The 23,373-nt window shown below is 37.0% G+C and overlaps 1 protein-coding gene across 2 annotated transcripts in view; it reads right to left on the reverse strand.

Annotated features, from left to right (window-relative positions):
- The window catches only part of ADAMTS6 (ADAM metallopeptidase with thrombospondin type 1 motif 6), a 316,340-nt gene that overhangs the window by 265,611 nt on the left and 27,356 nt on the right, over positions 1-23,373 (reverse strand). Inside the window, exons 4-6 of one of the 2 annotated variants that reach the window (XM_036736575.1) lie at positions 18,719-18,933; positions 17,914-17,997; positions 17,240-17,385 (exon numbers count right to left, since the gene is read on the reverse strand). In XM_036736575.1, the coding sequence (XP_036592470.1) occupies positions 17,240-17,385; positions 17,914-17,997; positions 18,719-18,933 (445 nt within the window). Of the gene's footprint in view, positions 1-17,239; positions 17,386-17,913; positions 17,998-18,718; positions 18,937-23,373 lie in introns of both variants that reach the window. The other variant, XM_036736573.1, reaches the window with a different exon arrangement.

Consider the following 23,373-nt stretch of genomic DNA (forward strand, 5'->3'; position numbering starts at 1 on the left):
CAATTCTTGCCTACAGTGGTGCTTAGACTTACCTGTGAAGGAACACTCACCACCAAATGACACACACCCTTCTATACCCATTGGAAAGACTAGGGATAGAAACAAGGGGAAATATGATTTTTAATGTTCATTTTTTAAATAAAAAATTAAAGGGAAAAAGAATGATGCTAGTAAATAGAGTAATTCAGAATCTGTGATGAATGTCGGGTATGTTTTAGTGAAGATTCCCTTGGCATATAGGTTGACCTAAAAGGCCACTGGAGTCCCCTCTGACTCTCATATTCTGTGATTTTGTAATTTTATTGTGATATGATATATGAGCATCATTCAATATGCGGAAAAAATGCATTCCTCAAAAGTTACCTGCAAGTTCTTTTTGTGGTGGCTAAGAACTGGAAATCAAGGAGATGCCCATCAATTAGGAAATGGCTGAACAAGTTGTAGTATAAGATTGTAATGGAATGTTATTGTGCTATAAGAAATGACTAGCAGGTGGATTTCAGAAAAACCTGGAAAGACTTACATGAACTGATACAGAGTGAAGTGATCAGAACCAGGAGAACATTGTATATAGTAACAGCAACTTTGTGCAATGAAGAACTGTGAATGACTTAGCTATTCTCAGCAATACGATGACCCAAGACAATCCCGAAGGACTCATGATGAAACATGCTATCTCCAAAGAAAGAACTGATACTGTCTGAATACAGACTGAAGCATACTATTTTTCATTTTCTTGCTTGCTTTCATTTTTTTTTTCTGTTCAAGTCTTCTTGTACAAAATGACTAATAAGGAAATGTTTTACATGATTACACATGTATAACCTATGTTGGATTGCTTACCATCTCAGAGTGAAGGGATCAGCAAGGAGGGAGAGAGGGATAGAATTTGGAACTCAAACGTTTTTTAAAATGTAAAAATTTGTTCTAACAAGTAATTAGGGAAAAACTTTTAAAAAATTCTAAAGTTACCTGCAAAATTAATTTCTAAATATTCAAACCCATTTCCTCCACTGACGTCCATTTCAAAAATTAGACAGAGATCATGGGTTTAGAACTGTCAGAGATCTTAAAGGCCATCTATATTAACTCCTGAATTGTGCAGACAGAGAAACTGAGGAACAGAGTTCAAATAGTGGAAAGAGACTAGATTTGAACTGAGGCTCTCTGAGTCCAAAATCCAACCAAAATATTGAACCAAAATAAGCGCTGCCCTCTGAAGGAACTCCTACTAAATTTCAAAACAACATGTAACAGTCACTTAAGAGTAAATAAAAATCCTCTTAATCATATTGAAGGAAGAATCACCAAGAAGGAAAAGGAATAACTTACTAATAGAAACTAATGATAAAAAGTACTCAAAATCAATAACCAAATTAAAATATCGAAATTGTAGATATTCTCAAGCAATCAGAAGCCACCTCATCCCCTGCCTTACATCAGAAGTAGAGCTACAATGAAATCAAGTGAGGAGGGTAGATTCAGATTGTCTGCCATTAACTGCTGAATCATCATTTTGTTGGTGAGTTCTGTTGCCTGAACAAAAGTAAAAGAAATCCTAGATAGGCTTGGTCCCTCTCTCTAGAACCCTCAATAATATGTTATTATTAAGTTGCTTGTCAACTTAAGTCCTCAACAGGTGAGGCAAACTTCTAAGCCCTTCCCTTGTTTGCTCAGGTAAACAAATGTTTACTCTTCTGAAGAGCCTTTTAAAAAGTTATTACAGGATTCTAAATAAGTCCTCTGATGCCTCTATCCCATCTTCCCTGGGATCTTAGAAGTCTATTACAGACTTTCCAAGACTTCCTACTCCTTTGGAAACAAATATCTTTACTCCTCTTCTTCTCCATCATATCATCCACTAATTAATTTATGAGTGCTTCCTCAGTTTTTAAAAGTCAAAGAAAGTAGAAAAAACTAGGTATTGGGAGGGCAGAAGCAGGAAAGGGGGAATCACCAAGAAGGATTGTGGGAGAGAAACAGGGCAATATAAAACAAAAGAAAACTATAAAAATGAGCCTTGAATTGATTTCCTAATTTTAAAGCTCCATAACAGGAAGATTCCATATTTTGGCCTGTCATGTACTATTGAATAACTGGATAGACTTAAAGCCCCCATTCTGTAGCTGTACGTGTGTTGAGTCACTCCTACATACCAGGTGCACACCTCATTAAAGATTAGCTGACTAATATTCTAAGCACAGTTCTTAACACCTGTATTTTTCACATCTGTTTCATATATGATATGGTCCAATACGCAGAAGGCTGAATTTTCACAGGATTTCTTACAACTGACCAGATGGGTCCCATTTTTAATACATTTCAAAGTGACTGAAATGAAGACATCATGATCCACAAGCCTCTTTTGAGGAGTTGTCCTGTTTATCCTACTTAAGAGTTCAAGTCCTGAGCAATTTTGCAGTACTATAAAAAGTTTCAAAGTGTGGGCTTGCCTCTCTATAAAAGGGCAGATTTCTACACAAAAAGCTGACATGCAAACACAGTTATATAGAAGCAACAGTCACAGCCTGGGGCTGCTTACAGAAAGCTTCCTAATAGTTAATTCAACAAAGGATTAATGCGGATATTTTTTAATCACTTATACAAGTAGCTTTAAAGGCCACAACTAGTTAAAGTTTCAGTTCCCTTTGAGTTTTATAATGCCTAAGGTACATTTTGTCCTAACAATCAAGACAATGTCTTTACTAGGCCAGGAGTGTGTTTTGGTTAAGAACACTCAGATATTCTGCTGGGAGAGGACAGGAGAGAGGAGAGAGGAAAGGGGAGGGAGGAGAGGAGGGGAGGGGAGAGGAGGAGAAAGGATGGGAGGAGAAGGGAGTGGAGGGGAGAGGAGAGGGGAGGGGAGGGGGGAGGTAAAGAGAGGGGAGGAGACGGGAGGGGAAGGGAGAGACGCCATGCTTGGAATTCTCTCCCTATTCATTTCCACTTCTAGGCTTCCCTGGCTTCCTTCAAGCCTCAGCTAAAATCCCATCTTCTACAAAAATCCTTTCCTAAACACATTTAATGCCACTACTGTCCCTTTGTTGATCTCCAATTTATATGGTCCACAGCTAGAGCTGTTTTCATGTTGTATTCCTTTCCTGCATTACACTGTGAGCTCCTAAAGGGCAGAGATTATCTTTTGTTGATTTACCTCCCCAGTGCTTAGCACAGTGCCTGGCATACAGTAGCATCTTAATAAATGCCTGTTGACGGACTATATCAAGTCCTAGCCAGAATCTGTTGCAGCAAAAAGAAAAACTCAGAGCACAGCTGAGAATGAGCTAGGGAAATGTCCAAAGAGAAGATAATTTAGTGGGGTCAGGGCTTGTAGACTTGGAGTCAAGAGACCTGTGTTCAAGCTGCAGCTCTTACTGGCTGTATAAATAACCCCAGACAAGTCACTTTACTTTTGTGTGCACTCACTTGAAAACTGGGAACTTATTTTCATAAGTATTTAAAGTATTTTCATTTTTGTGAGGCTTGTTTTTGTAAACTTTAAGGCTCTACATAAATGTGAACTGCTAGTCTTACCTTCAAGAGAAGAGATAGTGTTCCAGGTTCGAGAAGATGCCCTGAAACCAGGAAATGAGCTGCCATAGAATGGATTGCACTAGATAGTGGGTATTTGAAAAGCTGAAAGTGCATCCAATCTAGGAAAAGCTATCCTAGGTGCCAGGATTTAAGCCAGAGAAAAATAATGTCATTTTTAAAAATCACAAGAGAATAATTTCACATGTATTCGAGAGCTTACAACTATACGATAGGTTGCATTTCTAGATTATTGATGTGAGATTTCTATCACAATAATAACTGACATACATATAACAGTAGTGGTATAAGATTTGCATTTGATTCTCACAACAACCCTGGGAGGTAGGTGACATTATTACCTCCATTTTACAGATGAGGAAACTGAGGCAGAGATTAAATGATTTGCACAATGTCCCACATCTAGTGTCTGAAAAGGTATTTTACTCTAGATTGTACTACATTGCCTCTTAGAACAATAATTCATCATTGCAATGTCCTAGACAAATAATAACAATTCTTCTGAATTTTTAAAAGAAATCAAAATTTTACAGATTTTTAAGATGCAGATGGAATACAAAAGATTAGGACAATGGAAAGGCATATGGTGGGCATGAGATGGTGGCAACATGTAACCGATGATAAACTGTGAAGAACAGGAATAAAAAATGTTATTGAGAAAATATAAGATAATTCACTGAGCAACCATGATTTGAGAAGTCCCATGATGAAGCATGTAACACACTTCCCGATACAGAGGGGATAGACTCATTGTGCAGATCAAGACATAATTTTTGGACATGCACGGCCACGTAGAAATTTATTTCACTTAATTCTATATATTTGTTATTAGAATTGTTTTTCTTTTTTTCTCAATGAGGGGGGGAGAGGGTGGGAGGGAAAGAAAATAAATTTTTGTTCATTTTAAAAATCAAATTTTTGAAATGCTTGTTTTATTCCATAAATTAAAAAAATAAATAAAAATTAAAACAAAAAGAAAGTGACCTGGAACCTAGTTTTGTAGTCAACCACAGTGTGGCCATTTACTTGAAAGAGCTCAAGGAAAAAGAAGGCAGCACACAATATTTTGGGCACATGTGGGAAGCATACTGCATGAGCCACAGAAAGCTTATCTATATCAATGATATTCTAATTAACAATGTAATTCCTATAAGGATAGCCATAGGGATAGATCCTACCACATTTCTCTCACTCTGTATGTATTTATATTGTATTTATATAGCAATATAAATCTCAACCTATAGATATGTATGTGTGTATATGTGTGTCTATGTAAATATGTAACTAGATTCATATTTTTTACATAGAAACTGAGTATGTTTGCTGCATCATATACTTCTTACACGTGTTTGAAGTAGTGTGTGTGTGTGTGTGTGTGTGTGTGTGTGTGTGTGTGTAGGGGGTGGGGGGAAAATCTTGTCACCAGAGTCCTTCCTGCTAAATAGCTACCCTCTTAATGATTGCAAGGAAAAGAACTAGGCAATTTTTAAAATATGTATCCTTATATCTGTACAAATAAATAGGTATACATACTTAAAAAAAGAAATTTACATGATAACTTTATTATATGTTTAAAAGGAATAGCAAGTCATACATAATAGATTTGCAGTTTCACATGTAATCATCTTTTTCGTTATACTATGTTATGGAAATGCTTGTTTTAATCCATATATTAAAAATCTATAAACAAAACTATAGTACGTACATATGTATGTATGTATGCATGTATAAGAGAAGCCAGACTGGTCCTAAAATACATGGATGAAGATGAAAGCCTTGGCTATGGGTTCTACACAGGCAATTAGAAACTCTATACCTAGTCTAACTCCCCTCCCCCACTTTTTAAACCTCAATACTTCAAGGGATCCATGGTCTCACTGGTCCAAGTATACTCTCTACCAGTACTGACTACAACCCATCTACCCTTTCTCATCCTGTGTGAATAAAGGTCTATATCCTTCCTCAATACTCCATAAAGGGACCACCCAATGTGGAAGATGCTTTCTTCTAGAACTTTCAATATTTCGAGGATAAAAAAAATAGATTTTTTCACGTACATGTTACAAACACCAGTAGGTAGAATGACATTCACTTAAATCTCACTGATACCAACATCTATGGCCACTATGAACAAGTAACATTAAAAATCCTGTGAAGTTAAGGAAGAAAAGAATGTCACATTGAGGGACCAAAGGCCAACAGTTTCTTATCAAATTTCCTTCCTCTCCGACCAGTTTGGAAATACCTTCAAGAAGCAACACTCTTATCTATTTGTAAAAAAGACATCACAGGATCATTAAGCTAGACCAGTCCATGAATACCTAGTTCATTCCCTTGCCTCCGAGCAAAGTTATGTTCCCAAAATCCAAGACAGTAATCTGTCTACCCTTTGTTTCAAAACTCCAGAAAGGGAAACTACAACCACCTCTGTTGGCAAGGCATTTTGGTGTCTTACAAATGCTACAGTAGAAAGCAAATAGAACGTGGGACCTAGAGTTAGGAAGACCTGAGTTCAAATCCAGCCTCAGACACTAGTCACATGACCCTGAGCAAGTCACTTAACCCAGTTGTTGAGAGGATCAAGTATTTGCAAAAAGTGCTTAGCACAATGCCTGGCCCATAGCAGGTGTTATATAAATGCTTATTCCTTCCCTCTCCCTTCTAAGAAAAGTCCTCTTGGCTACCATGTAAACCCTTCTCTCTGGGCCTATCTTCAGTGAATTCAATTTAATTCAGCAAGAGTTTATTGCATAAAAAAGGAATACAAAGAAAAAAAAACAGAACAATTTCCTCCTTCAAGAAACATTCATTCCACTGGTAGGATGTAAGGAGAGATCACTTAATCCTCACTTATAAAAATATCCATTCGTATACATGAAATATTTTCAGTTCTCCAATCAGCTTTACCACCTCCTTGCCAAATAAACCCAGTTGGCCAACCTTTCCCTCATATAACCTGTTTCCTAGTGTGAGTCTTCGAAGGGATTATAAAACAGTAGAGTTTTTTTGTCTTTTTCCCCAACACTGAATAAAGTGCTTTGCATTGTTGAATATCTGTCCACCTCAAACTGTGGGTTCCAAAATTGAATAAAGGCCTAACCAATGTTGAGTACAAAGGGAAGATCCAGAAACAACAGAACCTTAGTTCAGGTAGAGTTCTGCCACTTACTTGCTGTGTGGCCTTGAACAAATCCTATACTCCCTCCAAGACTCAGTTTCCTCATTTGCAAAATGGGAATGAGGGTAGAGAAAAGGTTGACATTGACTTGCCCTGCCTACTTCTCTATACCTCTCACCATAGAGGTTGTTCCAAATCTCTTCTCTCCTCAAACCATCCATACCTCTACCCCGGCTGAAAAACTCCATTCATAACTTAATCAAAAAATCCAGGCCATTCAACACAAGCTCCTTTTCCCATTCTCCTCATCACACATCCTCATTCCTCTTCAGGTTTACACTCTAGACTTCCTCTACCATGCCCCAGAAATCTCTTCCTCCTGAAAGTTCAGTCCAGTACTGGAATTCACACACTGGATGTACCCTGCACCCCTTCAGCCTCTCCTTCTCATTGAACTGACTTCTCCCAGAGGCTCCATTTCAAAAGGGAACCTCAGCCATTCCTCTACAAGCTACCCTCTGCTGTATCACTAGGTACCTTCATCTCTCTCCTTCAGCTTCCTTCTATTTATCATCTTTCCCTGTTAGAATATAAGCTTTTTGAGGACAGGGATAGTCTTTCTTTCTGCTTGTATTTGTATTTCCAACACTTAGATTGGCATATATTAAGCATTTAATAAATGCTTGGTGATGATGATTATATCCTCCTGACATCGCCCCCCCCACCATATCCTCTTTAACCCCAATCTCTGGAGAAGAGGTGGCCCTTCTTTTTGCCCTTCTTCATGTACTCCTGATCACATCCTTTCCCATATTCTCCAGCAGGATGCCGCCTAAATCATATATTTTCTCTTTCTAATCTTCAATCTCCTCCTATCTATTAGTTCTTTCTCTACTATCTACAATTTTCCTCATCCTTAAAAAAAACACTCACTAGTTTATACCATCTCTCCCTAACAGCCTTTTCTTTCCTCACCCTCAACGAAACTCTTTGAAAGTCCTCTACATTCATTGCTTCCACTTTCTCTCCTCTCACTCTCTTCTAAACCCTTTGCAAGTTGGCTTCCAGTCTCATGACTCAACTGAAACTGCTCTCTCCAAAGTGACCAATGCTTTCTTAATCATCAAATCTAATGGTCTTTCTCAATGCTCATCCTTCTTGCTCTGTATCATTTGATATGCTGACCAGTATCTCCTTCTGGATATTTTCTCCTCTCAGGGTTTCCATCACAGTACTCTTTTTTGGTTCTTCTCCTATCTGTCCCACCATCCTTCTCAATCTCCTTTTGCTGGATCTTCATTCATGTTATGCTCACTAACTGTTAATGCACTTCAAGGTTCTATCTTGAGCCCTCTTTTCTTTTCTCTTTATACTTTCTTACTTGGTAAGCTCATCAGCTTCCATGAGTTCAATTATCATTTTAATACCAATGACTGCCAATGACTGTTTTACATACATACACACACACACACACACACACATATATAGATAGATAGATAGATATCCAGAGAGAGACAGAGACAGAGAGAGAAGAGAGAGAGAGAGGGAGAGAAAGGGAGGAAGAGGGAGAGAGAGAGAGAGGAAGACAGAGAGGGAGAAAAGAGGAGAGGGAGAGGGAAAAGAGAGGAGAGGAGAGGAGGGGAGAGGAAAAGGAGGAAGAGAGGGAGAGAGGTAAGGGGGACAGAGAGAAAGAGAGAGAGGGAGAGAGAGACAGCTCTAGTTTTCCCCCTGAGCTCAGGTCCCATATCACCCATTGCCCAGTGAACATTTCAAATTTGAAGTCCCATGGGCATCTCAAACTCAACATGTTCAAAACAAAACTCATTGTCTTTCTGCTCAAATTTACACTCTTCCCAACTTTCCTATTTCTGTCTAGAGCACCAGCATTCTTCAAGTCCATCTTTCTCCCTTCCCAGTCTTGATCCTATAGTTAAGTAATTCCATGCTGTCCTCTCATTTTAAATCCTTTGTCATCATCCCTCGTCAAATCCCAGCCCTGCATCATTCCCACTGCAGCAAAGCAATTTTTTACCTTTGTCTAATTGACTCTCTGCACCCTCCACCACTGTTGTTCCAAACTTCTCTCTTCAAGCCTCCATATCACCTTTCCCTTATTAGTAAAGGACCATGCCTCATACTTTGTGGAGAAAAGAGGTAATTCACCATCACTTCCCATCCATGCATTTAACTTCTCTGTCTCTGTCTCTCATTGAATTAAATTGAGTTCATTGAAGACAGGCCCAGAGAGAAGGGTTTACATGGTAGCCAAGAGGACTTTTCTTAAAAGGGAGAGGGAGGGAATAAGCATTTATATAACACCTACTATGGGCCAGGCACTGTGCGAAGCACTTTTTGCAAATATTATTTCATTTGATCCTCTCACAGACCTTTGATTTTTTTTTCTTTTTATCCCAGTTGCCTAGAACAGTTCCTGGCACATATTTAGGGACATAATAAATGCTTATTGAGTGAAGTGATAATGCTTTATAAATCATCATATAAATGTATGAAGGGCAGCTAGGTGGCATAGCGAATAGAGCACCAGGCCTGGAGTTAGAAAGACCCGACATCAAATCTGGCTTCAGATGCTTATTAGTTGTGTGACCCTGGGCAAGTCACTTACCCCTGTTTGCCTCAGTTTCCTTATCTGTAAAATGAGCTGGAGAAGGAAATAGCAAACCACTCCAGCATCTTTGCCAAGAAAACTCCAAATGCAGTAACAAAGAGTCAGATGTTAAACAACACAAATGTATGATATTATTATTCCCAAATAATGAATGCCAGCTCCATGAGGGCATGGATTTTTAAATTTTTCTTTCTATCCCCAGTGCCAAGGACAGTTACTGGCACATATTTAGGGACATAATACATGCTTATTAAATAAAATGATAGTGCCTTATAAATCATTATAAGTTCTTGTTATTGTTGAGTCATTTCAGCCACGTCTGACTCTTCATGACCCCATTTGGGGTTTTCTTGGCAAAAATACTGGAGTGGTTTGTCATTTCCTTCTCCAGCTCATTTTACAGATGAGGAAACTGAGGCAAACAGGGGTAAGTGACTTGCCCAGGGTCAAACAGCTAGTAAGTGTCTGAGACAGGATTTGAACTGATGGAAAATGAGTCTTCCTGATTCCAAGCCCAGTGCTCTATCCACTGTGCCTCCCCTAAATCATTATATAAATGGATGATATCATTGCTCCCATTTTACATCTTTGTCATACTTATCTTGACCTCATCATATTTATATGATTAAGGACATCTGCCTCCCATGTCCAAAATCTTGAAATAATGATCTATAGATAGGTAGATAGGTAAGTTTTATGTTCTGATTAAAAAATAACATTTTATCTAGCATTTGATTGGAGATCAAACACATTTTTAAGCTACCTTTAAATTCATTATTACACATGGGAGCTATTACAGAGATACACTCATTTCTAACAAGACTTTCTATGATACTCCTTCACAGTGGCGTGATTCAAATAAATTAACAACCGGTTCTTCACGGAACAGAGCCTAGGCGCTGCTGCCACTGACGTTCCAGGCACAGGCCTCACCCCCGCTAACAACCAGTTTGCCAAACTCAACCTAAAATTAGGTACTGGTTCTAGTGAACCAGTGAGAACTGGCTGAATCTCACCACTGCTCCTTTGGACATATTCACACCTGTCATTGATTAGAAAATGTCCAGACAATTCCTGTTAAGGGTCACTTCTTAACTTTGACCTTGCTAGGCACACATCTCAGAATGCCATCCAGCTAGTTCATCTGCAGACAGTACTAATTACTTTGAAAACTACTTCCAACAAATTAATAAACAGAATGAATTTTTGAAATTGGTGCCAACGATGATCTAGCCTCGGTTAAGGCCAGACATTAAATTAAAAGATCAGAAGTCAAGTACCAAAAATGTGCATTCTTCATTCAAAGCCAATCTCTATGGTACCCAAGGGAAAAAAAATACTTGTGGGTTAGAAAATTAATGTTTTCTTAATGCTGCTCAGATGTGCTAATTATGTATAACTCTATCAAGTATTTCAGTTCAAAAAATCCCAAGTGTCTAAAGCTATGCTTTTCAAAAGTCATTATAACCCACACTATTAATATTAACTTAAAATAACTATATCTAATTTTTGAAGTTTGTTAAAATTCTTTTTATAATTTTAATATATACAACTATCAGATAAGTTGTCAAATATTTTCTTAAGAATAATTTAGGCTTGCAAAGTTCATTTCTTACAAACCACAAATGGCAAAAGTAAACCTTCTCTACTAACAGAGGCAACTATGCTTCTATAGCAGAATAGCAACTGAATACTCTAACAGACCAAATCCCAAACTATTGCTACAAAACACATTTCCTGGAAAAACTATCATTTGAATAGGTTTTATGACCCTTTCTGAGACCTACAGTTGAAAGGTAAATGATTGATTTAAAAGGATAGGGGAAAAGGAGGTTAACTAATGCTAGAACAGAAGTATTTCTCATTCATTTTTGCTCCATGATGAGTAGAATGTGTAATGGGGCCAGGTTTTATTTCTAACTTCAATCAAGACTCAATATATCATTACTACTCACTGAAGAAGCATTTTTCTTACTGCTTGCAAATATTCTTCCTTTCTCATTTATATCACTAACTCTGACTTTAAGTAGAAATCCTCTCATGAAAGCTTTTTTTTCCTTACTGGCACTTCAGCTCTTCAATGTAACTACTGTTAATGAAAGTCTGTACGTTTTCCACCACAGCAAATAATCCCATAATCAAATCATAATCGAAATCCCCATTTTACATTTGAGGAAACTGAGGCAGCAGGTTAAATGATTAGTCATATCAAGAAAGTACCTGAGGTCAGATCTGAAGTCAGGTCTTCCTGACATCAGGCCCAGAGGTCTAACCAATGTACTACCTAGCTGCCTGTGGTAAGAGTAGTCACCTTGCTCAGGTGAAATACAGCCTTGAGTTTCAAAAGAACCAGCAGATGTGATTGCTAAGCCACTGTCAGTGATATTTTGAAGATAATGGAAAACAGAAAGGTATCATGAAATTAGAGAAGGGCAAACATCTACATTTTCAAAATAGTCTGCAAACTACAAGTCAGTGAGCTTGACTTTGATTCTTAGGAACATTCTCTACCAGATAATAAACATTTAGAAAAGGAATCAATGATTACATAAAACCAGCACGGTTTCATCAAAAACATGTCATGTTAGACTAGTTTCATTTCTTTTTTCCAATCGATCAATCAATAAACATCTACGAAGTGTCTACCATGTGCCAGGTTCTATACTAAGTGCTGGAGATAAAAAAGGAGGCCAAAGACAGTTCCTACCCCTCAAGGAACTCACAACCCGATGGGGGAGGCAACAAGCAAACAAGTATGTATATAACAAGCTATGTACTAGGTAAACAGGAAATAATTAACAGAGAAAAGGCTCAAGAATTAAGAGGGGTCGGGAAAGGCTTCTTGCAGAGGACAGAATTTTAGTTGGGACTTGAAAAAGCCAGGCAAGCTAGGAGATAGAGATGAGAGGGAGGCGGGAGTACTAAACCATGAGATGACAGCAATGCTGTGGATCACACTTACTTAGATCTTAGCAAAGCTTGTAATAAAGTATCTTATACTATTCTTGTGGAGAAAAGATGGAGAGACGTAAGATTCAGAACTAGTTAGATGACTGGAATTAAAGAGTAACTAACTGTTAATGGTTCAATATCAATGGGGCAGGAAGTCTGCAATGGAGTAACCTGCTTGGCCCTATGCTAGTTAACATTTTTATCAATGATTGAATAAAGGCCTGGGGGACATGCTTATCAAATCTGTAGAAGACACAAAGCTGGGAGGGAGAGCTAACACACTGGATGACAGAGCCAGAATCCAAAAGGATCCTCCACGCTACAGCATCCAGCTAAAGCTAATACTGTGAAATTCATTAGGGATAAATATAAAGTCATGCACTGTGGTACAAAAAATCAATTTCACGTAAGTTGTGGTACAAAAATCAACTTCACAATAGCATCACAGGCATGGAGAGATAGCAATTGTTCAGGAAAAGATGAGGGCAGGGTTAATGGACTACAAGCTCAATGTGATTCAGCAGTATGATATAATAGTCAAAAAAAATCTAATGTAATCTTGGGCTTCATTAAAAGGAGCACAGCTTCCAAGAATAGGGATAGTTCCCCTGTCCTCTGCCTTCATCAGACCTCATCTGGAGTGTAATGTTCAATTCTGGGCATTGGATTAAGAATGACATTGATAAACTGAAGACTGTCAGGAGGAAAGTAACCATGATGCTGAAGGACCTTGAGTCCGTGACATATGAGGTTCAGTTGAGGAATTGGGAATGCTTAGCCTGGGAAGAAGTCTAAGGGGACCTAACAGTTGTTGTCAACTTTTTGAAGGTCTGTCTTGTGTAGAAGGGATTAGACTTGTAATGTTTGACTGCAGAGTGCAGAACCAGGAGCCATGGGTGCAAGTCACAAAGAGATAAATTAAGGCTTGATAACCAGAAAAAAGTTTCTAATCAGAACTGTATGAATATGGAATGGCCTGCTGCAAAAGGTAGTGGGTTGCCCTTCCTTGGAGGTCTTTAATCAGAGGCTGAATGATCTCAAGTGATCAGGGTATATTAAAGTAAGGGATCCCTTTGGTGTAGGAGATAAACTAAATGGCCACTGAGGTTCTTCCAACTTTCAAATTCTAAGAGTCTGTGATATTCCAATTCACTCCCCATCTCCAATCCACCCTATCCTACATAATCATAAAGTCACTAATTAGTCATTTTAAATACATTTTTAATAAAATAAGTCCTATTAAGCCAAGCCAAGTTTTAACACATAGCTAAATAATATAGCTGTTTAACCTCTCCACCTAAAAAACACAAGTTGACTTTGGACATGCTGACCAACTCATAATACAGAGTCATAAAAGTAAACAGGCTATGACCTTAGGAAGAGGATAAGTACCCTCCATTTTAATTAAAGACTTATTTTTAGCATCTTTATTTTAGAGATATATTTGTATTTTCTTTCCTTTTCATTAACAAATCATTTTAAAAAGGAAATGCATTATTGCAACTGAATGAGCCTCCATAATTAATGGGTTAACAGTTCCAAAACTTCAATTTTTACAAACATATTATTGCTAATACCGTAAATATATAAATTATGTGTATTTCCTAATTTCCTGACCATAGAAAAAAATAATGATTCTAAAAGTTTATACTGTGGGTGAGCCAAGAAAATGTGTGTATTAGTCTGTTCATTCTAACTACTAAATACCGAAGCAAACACACTTTAAGCCCCCTAAATCCTTTCTGAATTTGATGTTATAAATGGATTGCTTGAAGATTTCTGCCATGAGCAAATTTGAAAATTGGTTTTGACTTCAAACTTGTGGTGGATATTTCCTGACTTCAGCTACGAGCTAAATACCCAGCTCATGTGGAAATTTTAAAAGTCAATAACTATATGTCAATTTCAGGTCCTATCCCTGAAAGCTTGCTCAAGGCAATACTTCCCATGCTACCTGACAATTTACATTTCTTCATTACAGAGATATAAATATTTAATGTGGTCATTTTAGCCAAATGGAATTTCTCAAGGGTACACCTACTTAAAAAAAAATCTACACTCTTCTAACTCCTTAAATTCCCCTCCTAGAATCTCAAGTACAGAGCATATTACTAATCATTTTCTGACTTAAATGATGGAATGGTATTGTAGTTCTACATCAAAAGACACTATACTTTTCCCTGAGAGATAGGAATATTAATGATGGTGCAGGAAGGTCCTCTAAAAATAGTCTGTATAATCCTTATAAATTATATGAAAGACCATCATTAATATTTATTTGTTTTCCTATTAAAATTTCACAAATTTTATGTACTCTTTAAAATTTTGAGCTATACAGTTGTCTGACAGATGAGAAACTCTTCTATAGAAGAAACAGTGTTATCAACTTGAAAATAGTTACAGAGTAACTCTTTAGATTTCCATGATATTAATTTTGAGAGGAAAATATTTCAAAATTCTTCATTGCTGCAGTAAAATTATTCTCTTGTATGATTCTACAACTAATCAGTGTGTGATCTGATGGCTCTACAAATACAATAAATTGGTATCCAATTTAAAACAAAATTGGAAACATTTCATACTTTTTAACTTAAAAAAATACTAAGAAGAAATACTCTTTGTAAGTAATCAAAATTCCAAATGATTCTCTGCATAAAACATTAAATCCCTGGGACCAAATTTGACCCCTATAGAGATAAGCTCATGTATTAATGTGTTCTGCCAGAACCCTCCACAAACACAGAGAATACCTTCTCCCTAGTGAGTTGACATTCCAAAGGAATGTAACTTGTGATCTTACCTCTATGAGGAAGGGCTTACAACCCTGGATATTCTAGTAAGTAAATCATAAGAGTGAATTTTCATCATCAATGCAATATCAGCTGGGGGGTTCACACCATTATCTTCACTAAAAGTAGCATTACTGATCCAACATGTTCAGTTTCACATATCAGAAATAAAGAAATGAAAAAGTCAGATCTGTTCCTGAGAAAGTTACAGTCCTACCTAAGAAGTAATGTTTCAAGAGCAGCTGGTGCAGTAGCTACCAGAGGGAAGCACTGAGAAGCCACCCTGTAGCCCCAGTAATCCAGAGACCAGAATCCAAAATAGGCTCTAACCTATTCAAGGTTTAAAAAACAACAATTTCAAAGGGCACCCTCCCCGCCTCCCATGACACCCAATGGAAGTATTTTCCTGTACCCACCCACCATGGTCTAAGCACTCATCTCTGTGGGATCCTGCCCTCATTAAACCCTGAGACCATTTTCCAAACTAGTCTGGATCATCAGAAGAAATGTTTAAAAATTAAATTTGATGTTCAAGTACCAGACATCAAAGGCTATTGCTGGGAAGGAGCCACTCAGAGGAGCTCCCAGAGGCAAAGAAAAGCTCTGTAGAGGATCAGAGCGAGAGCTGAGCCAATTCAGGATAACAAGTTCAGACAGCTGTGTGTAACAGCCAGTGTAAGGGGTGGTGAACAGCACAGCTGTATTTGATTATTTGAATTCTTATAAATATTCACCCTTAGTGTAACTTCTGGTTATTTGATGGGAAAGATTAAATCATAAATGCTGATACTTCAGTGAAAAAGTGCTGAAATGTGGAGGGCACATGAGGGAAATGTTTGTATGTGTACATGTGACAAACATACATACACACCATGTAAACATGCTTGGAGATTATTTTGGTGAAGGCGTACAATAGACTTTTCCTCTAGTGATTTCACTGATACATATTATATAAGTATATATGATATCTGACATCAAGAATGCTATATCATTACAATGCCTGAATTTTTTTAAAGGAGAATTAGAACCAAACAGACCAAAGTGACAGAGATACCAAAGTTTATTAGGTCGATATGTCAAACCACAAATGCAAAAAGATTCATATGTAATACTGTTTATGACATCTGGTAGGAGAGAGGTGATTGAAGTGCATAAGACTTGTAATAATGATTGGTAATATCAAGTAACTGAAGTAAAAGGAATTAAGCATAGGAATCAAAAACTCAGTTTTTTATTTCTGTAGTCCAACAATTAGCAGAGCAAACTTTCTAAATGCTGAGAGATTTCATTTGACTGGGTTTCAACATTGTAACACACCTTCTGGCTAAGTATCTCCTACCATTCATTGTCTCCGGAGAGCAACATAATCTGTGATAACTCCACAAGGGGAACATATGTTAAATGTGTCCTTGCAAATGAAAACGAATAAAAGAAACCTTGAAAGAGAACACTGAATTTGGCCATATCAATATTGCTTCCATTTTTGCTTTCAGTTTCCATTGTGTGCAGATAAGATGTCAGAAGAGGCAATTATCTTAAGATGATGCAAATATATTATTTCCATCTTATTTTAATTAGAAAATAACATAAAGTGATTCTATTTTGCCCAAGGGGCTAGCTGCTTAGTGTACAATATAATAAACCTGATTCTCTGCATTCTCAGTGAGACATTTTGAACATTGTTAAGGGAAATATAACTCCTCTATCTTTACTATTTTTCCCGCATCACATTTTAAAAAATACCTTTGGAGTTGAGAAGTCAGTGAGTTTTTTGACCAATGACAACAATTTCATTTGTTATCAGATTTTTTTTCTTTCTGCTACTGGATAGCAAGTCACTCGCTTGCCTTTATGTGCATTTCACTCAACCATCAATTCAAAAACTTAACTGGTCATATAGTTCATCCGTCCAATAATTGTGAATCCTGACCTCATAAGTGGGAGGGTACACATTTATCAAATTTAAGCCAAATCATAAAGCTTTCTTTTCTCCTATTTGGTCAACATTTTAAACAGGCTAATCTATTAATTTTCAATGGTTAAATAACAATAAATTATCTCTTTGCTCTCATTATGACACATCCATTTGATTATCTCATTGAAGCTTTAAGTAGAAGCAAATATAATAACACTATAGAACACACACACACACACACACACACACACAACAATCAAAGGAAAAATACTTGCAACAAACCATACCTAGTAATAAGAACCGCATTATCGTGGTGGGCAATCCCATTTTCTGGAATGGTGTTTCCATCACTTTGGTGGGAGAGAATGGATTTCTGCCATTTACAGAAGCTATCGAGGGACTTGTCTGCATGGTGGTTTATCTCCAAGTTTGGCTGCAATACAACATGCATACCAGAAATGTTCCAAACAAATTACTAAGGTCAGTTGTTAAGCCTTTTGAAGACTAAAATGGGACTATAATTAGAAGCAGTGGTTTCTAGGAATAATCTCCTCTTGCCAATTTTTATCTCTGTAAAATCTGACCTAGAGTTCATCTAGTGTATTACAGAGCAGGCATTCTTCTCAGCTCCAGCTTTAGTGATTAGGTGAATACAAAAACTGAGATTATCCGCGTACAAAAGCAAACATAGAACCATTATTATAAATCTCTGCCACTCAAATGCTCAAACTTGCACTGATAACATTCAGCTAACATATGTAAACATATATCCCCAACATGACATAGAAGGAATATTCCTTTTAAGTAGTTTAATCTTGCTTAAAATAGTGAATGCTTAAAGTTGAGGTCCCTAGTCAAATACACCCTCCTAAAGTGAGAGTGAGGTAGAGTCTATGGCAATACACAATACTGTAGCCTGGGCTTTACGGCTTGAGGTCTTTGAAAGAGAACTTGGTCTTACCTGATCTTCGGTCAGAACAATTAAACGAGCCACTATGATATTCACAACGTTTCCTAGGCTAGAATCCCGGTAAAGTTTGGCAACCTGACCTCCAGAAAATAAGAAAAGACAAAAAGTCAGACAAAAATCACTGGACAATTGATCGGCAGTTTTAAAGAAATGCATAGAATTTTATAATTTATCACAATTTTTCAGGAAGCTAACTAGTAGTATGAAGCCTATCTAAAAGTGTTTTAAAAACAGCATTCATTTAACTCATTAAACTCTATCTTGATGCAAGTGCTTTTTATAACCCCACCTAAAGAAATTCTTTACTGTCAATTTTTTGCAGCGGTCTTAAGCAATAACATTTAATTATCTACGTATAATTTTAAACATGACCATAATAATAACAATTGGCCTTTACCTAGCACTTTAAATGTTTGCAAAACACTTCATGAACAGTGTAAAGAATCAGTCTTGGCTGATGTTCTCTTTAAACTAAAAACATTGAAACACAATTCTTTCCAGCAACTAAATAAGGACAACAGGGGCACCCTTTATTATCTTTTCTGAGAACAAAACATTCATTTTCCAATCAGCTGTTTCATGAGCAGAGGAATATACCTTCCCTGAGGACAAGATCTTTCATTTTTGGCTTTGTGTTGCTACTGCCTAGCACAGAATAGGGACTTAGTAAATGTATTTTGAAATAAACTGAATCCACATTAGTCTAATGGAGTGTTTTATTCACTTGGAATTTAAAATTCCCACCTTAAATTGTCTAGGCAAAAGAAAGAAGAAAACAAAGAGGGATAAAACTTACAATATTCATTACACTCAAAATGTAATGTTCAATATCTTTGCGCCCATGGTAGCCCACCATCATTTTGTCTGCCACAACCAACGTCTCCACAAATCTCTCAGTGCTGACAGATCTCTTCTGTCTGAGATGGCTGCTTAAAGTGTCATTAATTGGGAGGGAAGCTGGACGAGCAGAAGTATCATTCAACCACCAAGGTTTGCTGCTTCTTGGGAGGTCTTCTAGGAATCAAAATAATTAACCACTTCAGATGAGTTCACTAGTTAAGGCTTTTAAAATACAGCTGTTTTATTGTGGATACACTTCTCTTAAAGCTTCTAAAGATATTCAAGCTCTTCAGGGTTCGGGAGCAGGCTGAGAGATGAGAGGAGCACGGAAATAAAGCATTCTTGAATGATACTGTGATTTCTCAAAATGCTTATGTTCTCAGACAAAAAAAATTTTGAATTTTTTAATTCAATGCAGTTGCTAATTAAAATTTAGTGCTAATTTTTAAAGAGATAAGAATTACTAATTCAAAGGTATTTTCAGGTATTGCTCCCTATTTACTGCCTCCAGATAATGAATATTTTGTAATGATATCAGATGCTTTAAGATCTCAGCTGGGGTGGGAGAAGAGAGAGAAAGGCAAGACATTTCTAACAAGACGTTTAGGGAATCCACTTAAATTTTATCTTTATGTGAACAGGAAAATCCATCTAGCTTTCAGATTATACAACTTTTCTCCTGAAGAACCACAGCATGATCAGTGTCACTGATGGCGGCACAGCTCTATCTAGCGAACTCTAATTATAATGCTTCACTTGAACCTGTTTAATTAGACAAAGCCATACTATCGCCCACTAGACATTGCAACTAGGAAAATGCTACAAGTCTGAGAATGGTTTTTCCCAGTCTTGCAGTGAATGGAGTTTATGCATATACTGGCGGGAAATGTTTTACAACTAATTATTTGTTCCCCACAGCTCCCAGGGGTCAGGAGCAGAAGAGAGATAGAGCAGTAGAGAGAGAATGGAAAAGGCTTGATTCCGGATCCAGGTTCCCCACTCACTTTCATTTACATTTTCAGTAAATAATGCAAACATTTATGAGTGGCAGTGATTAACTTCTTCAATTCATCTTTGCTTTAAAACAAAATTGTTCTTTGGAGACTAAAAGGACCTTTTAGGCAAAACAGAACAATGCTGTTTGCAAACGCTTGCCTCATCCAAATTCATCTCTGTGTGTACTTAGGGAGGTCAAAGGGCCTCTTCCTGCCTCAACTTTTGTATCTGTAGAATGGGTCAGGAAACCTGTCTGTCTCTCACTCCACGTACTGAGAGATTTTGTAAGGAAAAATCGGATTAATATACATGATGCATGTGTAGCTCCCTGGGTATGGGAACAGGGGAGGAGAGAAAAAGGTACTCTGCCTTTACCTTTCTACTTCTAGCTTTATCCATTCCCAATTTAATAAGATTATATGTTATCAATTTAAGACCATTATATATATGGACCATGAAAACCCTGTAATCTATCTGACTTTGGGCTCATTGCTAGAACACAGGGTTTTCTTTTCTTTTTCTAAGGGTCTCTAAGAAAGACCTAAATTATTTTACCCCTATGACAGTCTGGAAGTACTTCCTTGTGTCAGGTCAAATCTCTTCTGCTTTAATACCATTTTTTTCTTACTCAGTCTTTGGCAAACATAGAAAATGATCATCAGCTTCCTTGTAAATACCCTGTACATAATTGCAGACAGTAATTCGGTCACCTCTTAGCTGTCCCTAGGCTAAGCAATGACAAATCCTCTCACCTCTTCTTCTGTGGATATATTTTCATACTTGTTGTTTCATTTTGGCTTCTCTTCTCTTACTGCTTTATAGTCTATATCCCCTTCCATCCTCCCTCTACTGCTATTTCTCCCCTCTGCTACTGACCCCTGGGGCTGTGGAGAACAAATAATTAGTTGTAAAAAAAAAAGTAGTATGTTTTAAAGTACTACTAACAAAATTATACATGATGCTCTCTTAAGAATTTAAGGTAGAATACAGTAGAAAGACTACTTCCTGTCCATGTCGTATGATTCTGTGACACACAGACACAATTTGATAAAGGACTGGGGAAACAACTTCAACCAACTCCTTCATTTCACAGAGGAAAAAAATAAAGTGGCTTGCCCAAGATCACCCAGCTGGTCAGTGGGAGAGCTAAGACTAGAACGTAAATCTCCTGATGCTCAGTCCTCTCTCTTCTATGTCAAGTCAGTCCTTTTAACCCATCTCATATACAATTGCTTCCCCCCCACCCACCCCATAAGAGTATTCATTTTGGCTTATGTTCAGTGATGACCACCTATACCAATTCCCCTTAATCCAACAAGCATTCGCTGCCTAAATTTGCAGCCTAAATTCATGCCTAGCTAGTCTTCCACTAGTCTAATCGTGCCAACTACTGTGGTTACCATCCCCTGGTCCCTCGACCCCAGGACTTTCACCACCTGGACCAACTCTCCAGAGTCTCCTGGGGAATTCCTATTCATGCTGACAGTATACAAGAACTGTCTTTCTTCCTAGCAGTGACAGGAGTCTCAGCTGCACATTCTTGAACACAAATTTAATTAGCCTAGTTTGGGGCCATCACTCATCCTCAGTTACATCCTTAAACTAACTGAATGAGGCTAGACTCCTGATTCCTTCCCTCTGAACACAGTCAAACATGGATCAACAGAGCACAAAGATGGGCAACAGAAGGTAAAAAGGAAAGGTCACTGAGCTTGGAGTCAGAGGACCTAGGTTCAAATCCCAGTTTGTTACTTACTGTGGGAATGACATACAAATGTCATTTAATCTATGCCTCAGGTTAGTTATCTGTAAAATTAAGCAGTAGGCTTAGATGACCTATGACATTCCTTCCAGCTATATATCTATGATCCTTTGACTTTTCTAGGTCACATCCATTGGGATAGACCCCAGGGAAGAAATACTGGGGATCTCAGACCCCCAGGGTTCTTCTTAGGTTTGCAAGTCTTGCATGACATCTGTCAAAAACTTCACACAACTTTCACCCTGCAATAACATGCCCTAATAATACGAGTAAGACAAGGGTCCAGATCAAGATTAGATCCTCTGACTAAAGACGTCTGGGAAGTAAGAAAGCCATTGGAATCAGCTTCTTCCTAAACTCCTGCAATCAATTATGAAACACTATTCGAACCCATCCTCATCCCATGAAAAATAATGAGAAAAGAAGCAAGAATGGAAACTTTTTAAAAAGCAGCCTCTCCCATGCCTATGGCTCTTTATTACTCCCTTTTTGGAACTGAAAAATTAGTACTAAATGGTTTTAATCTATTATCCAATAAAGAACTCGTACAAGGTAAAAGATCTTGAGACAGAAGGATAACAAAGTAGAGGGAATATTCCATTTGGAGACAGGGGAATGTAATTCAAATCCTGGCTCTGTCACTTTATCCATAAAACCCTGGGTGAATCATTTCTTTGAGCCTCAATTTCCTCATCTGTAAAATTAGTGGGCTGGATTAGATACTCTTTAAGGTCCCTTCTAACTATAAATATAAATCTATAATTCTATGCCCTAAATAATAACTTTCCTTTAAAACCCAAAGTAAAGCATCAATGACCACAATGGAAAAAATAGCAACTGATAAATAAAATTAGAAAGCAAATACATTAAAAATTAATATAGGCATTAATTCTCAAAAGCAGTATTTAAAAAAATAAAACATGAAGCAAAAAACTAGGGAAAATGCAAAACAGTGCCCAACATCTAAAATATATTGATGGAACCAGCAAACAATAGGATCAAGAAAATTTGGCAATGATCAACAAATAATGAAAATTGAAGAACAAACCCAAAAAGCAACAGAACTAACAAGCCGCAAATAAATATGAGAGACAAAGTTAAAGATTTGGAAGACAAAGCAAGAGGTAGAAAAATTAGATTAAATGGGAATCTAGAATATACTGAAAAAGAAAAAATAAAGCTAAATACTATATTTAAGGACCTAATTAGGAAAATTTTCCACCATGAATTAGATTAGTCAATACCATACAAGTAGAAAGACACCAGCAAGAAGAAATCCTGATATTGACACATAAATCATAGAACTACAGAATTATAAAAACAAAAAAAATTCTGAATCAAAGAAGAAAAACAGTCACATTAAAAAAATACAATTTAGAGTAATGTAAAATTTTTCAAAAGCAAAGGAAAAACATTAACGATGAACAAAAATTTACTAAAACCTTTTCAAAAAAAAACCTGGACACCAAAAATTACATAGCCTGAAAACATGATCATACTGTTTAAAACAAAAGAACTCACTTGAAAAACAAACAAGACCTGGAAAAACTTATCAACAAAAACTCACAACTAAAGAATTCCTGTAAGTAATAGCGGAAGAAATTCAAACTGACTGAGCAGTAAACCTGCTATTACCTTTATTTAAGATTTGACAAAGATACAGAGTTAATAATAAGATATGCGATCTTTCTAGCTGTAATAGATATGACTAAACCAGAGTTCAGGATAAAAATGTATATTATAATGACCAATACAAAAGAGATAATTTTTTTAAAAAAAGGGTCAATTTCTACTATTAAAACACAGATGAGAAACATTAAAAAAAGAAGTGAAAAAGAAGAATTAATATCAAA

This window comes from Trichosurus vulpecula, chromosome 1 (assembly GCF_011100635.1).
Source record: "Trichosurus vulpecula isolate mTriVul1 chromosome 1, mTriVul1.pri, whole genome shotgun sequence".
NCBI lineage: Eukaryota > Metazoa > Chordata > Mammalia > Diprotodontia > Phalangeridae > Trichosurus > Trichosurus vulpecula.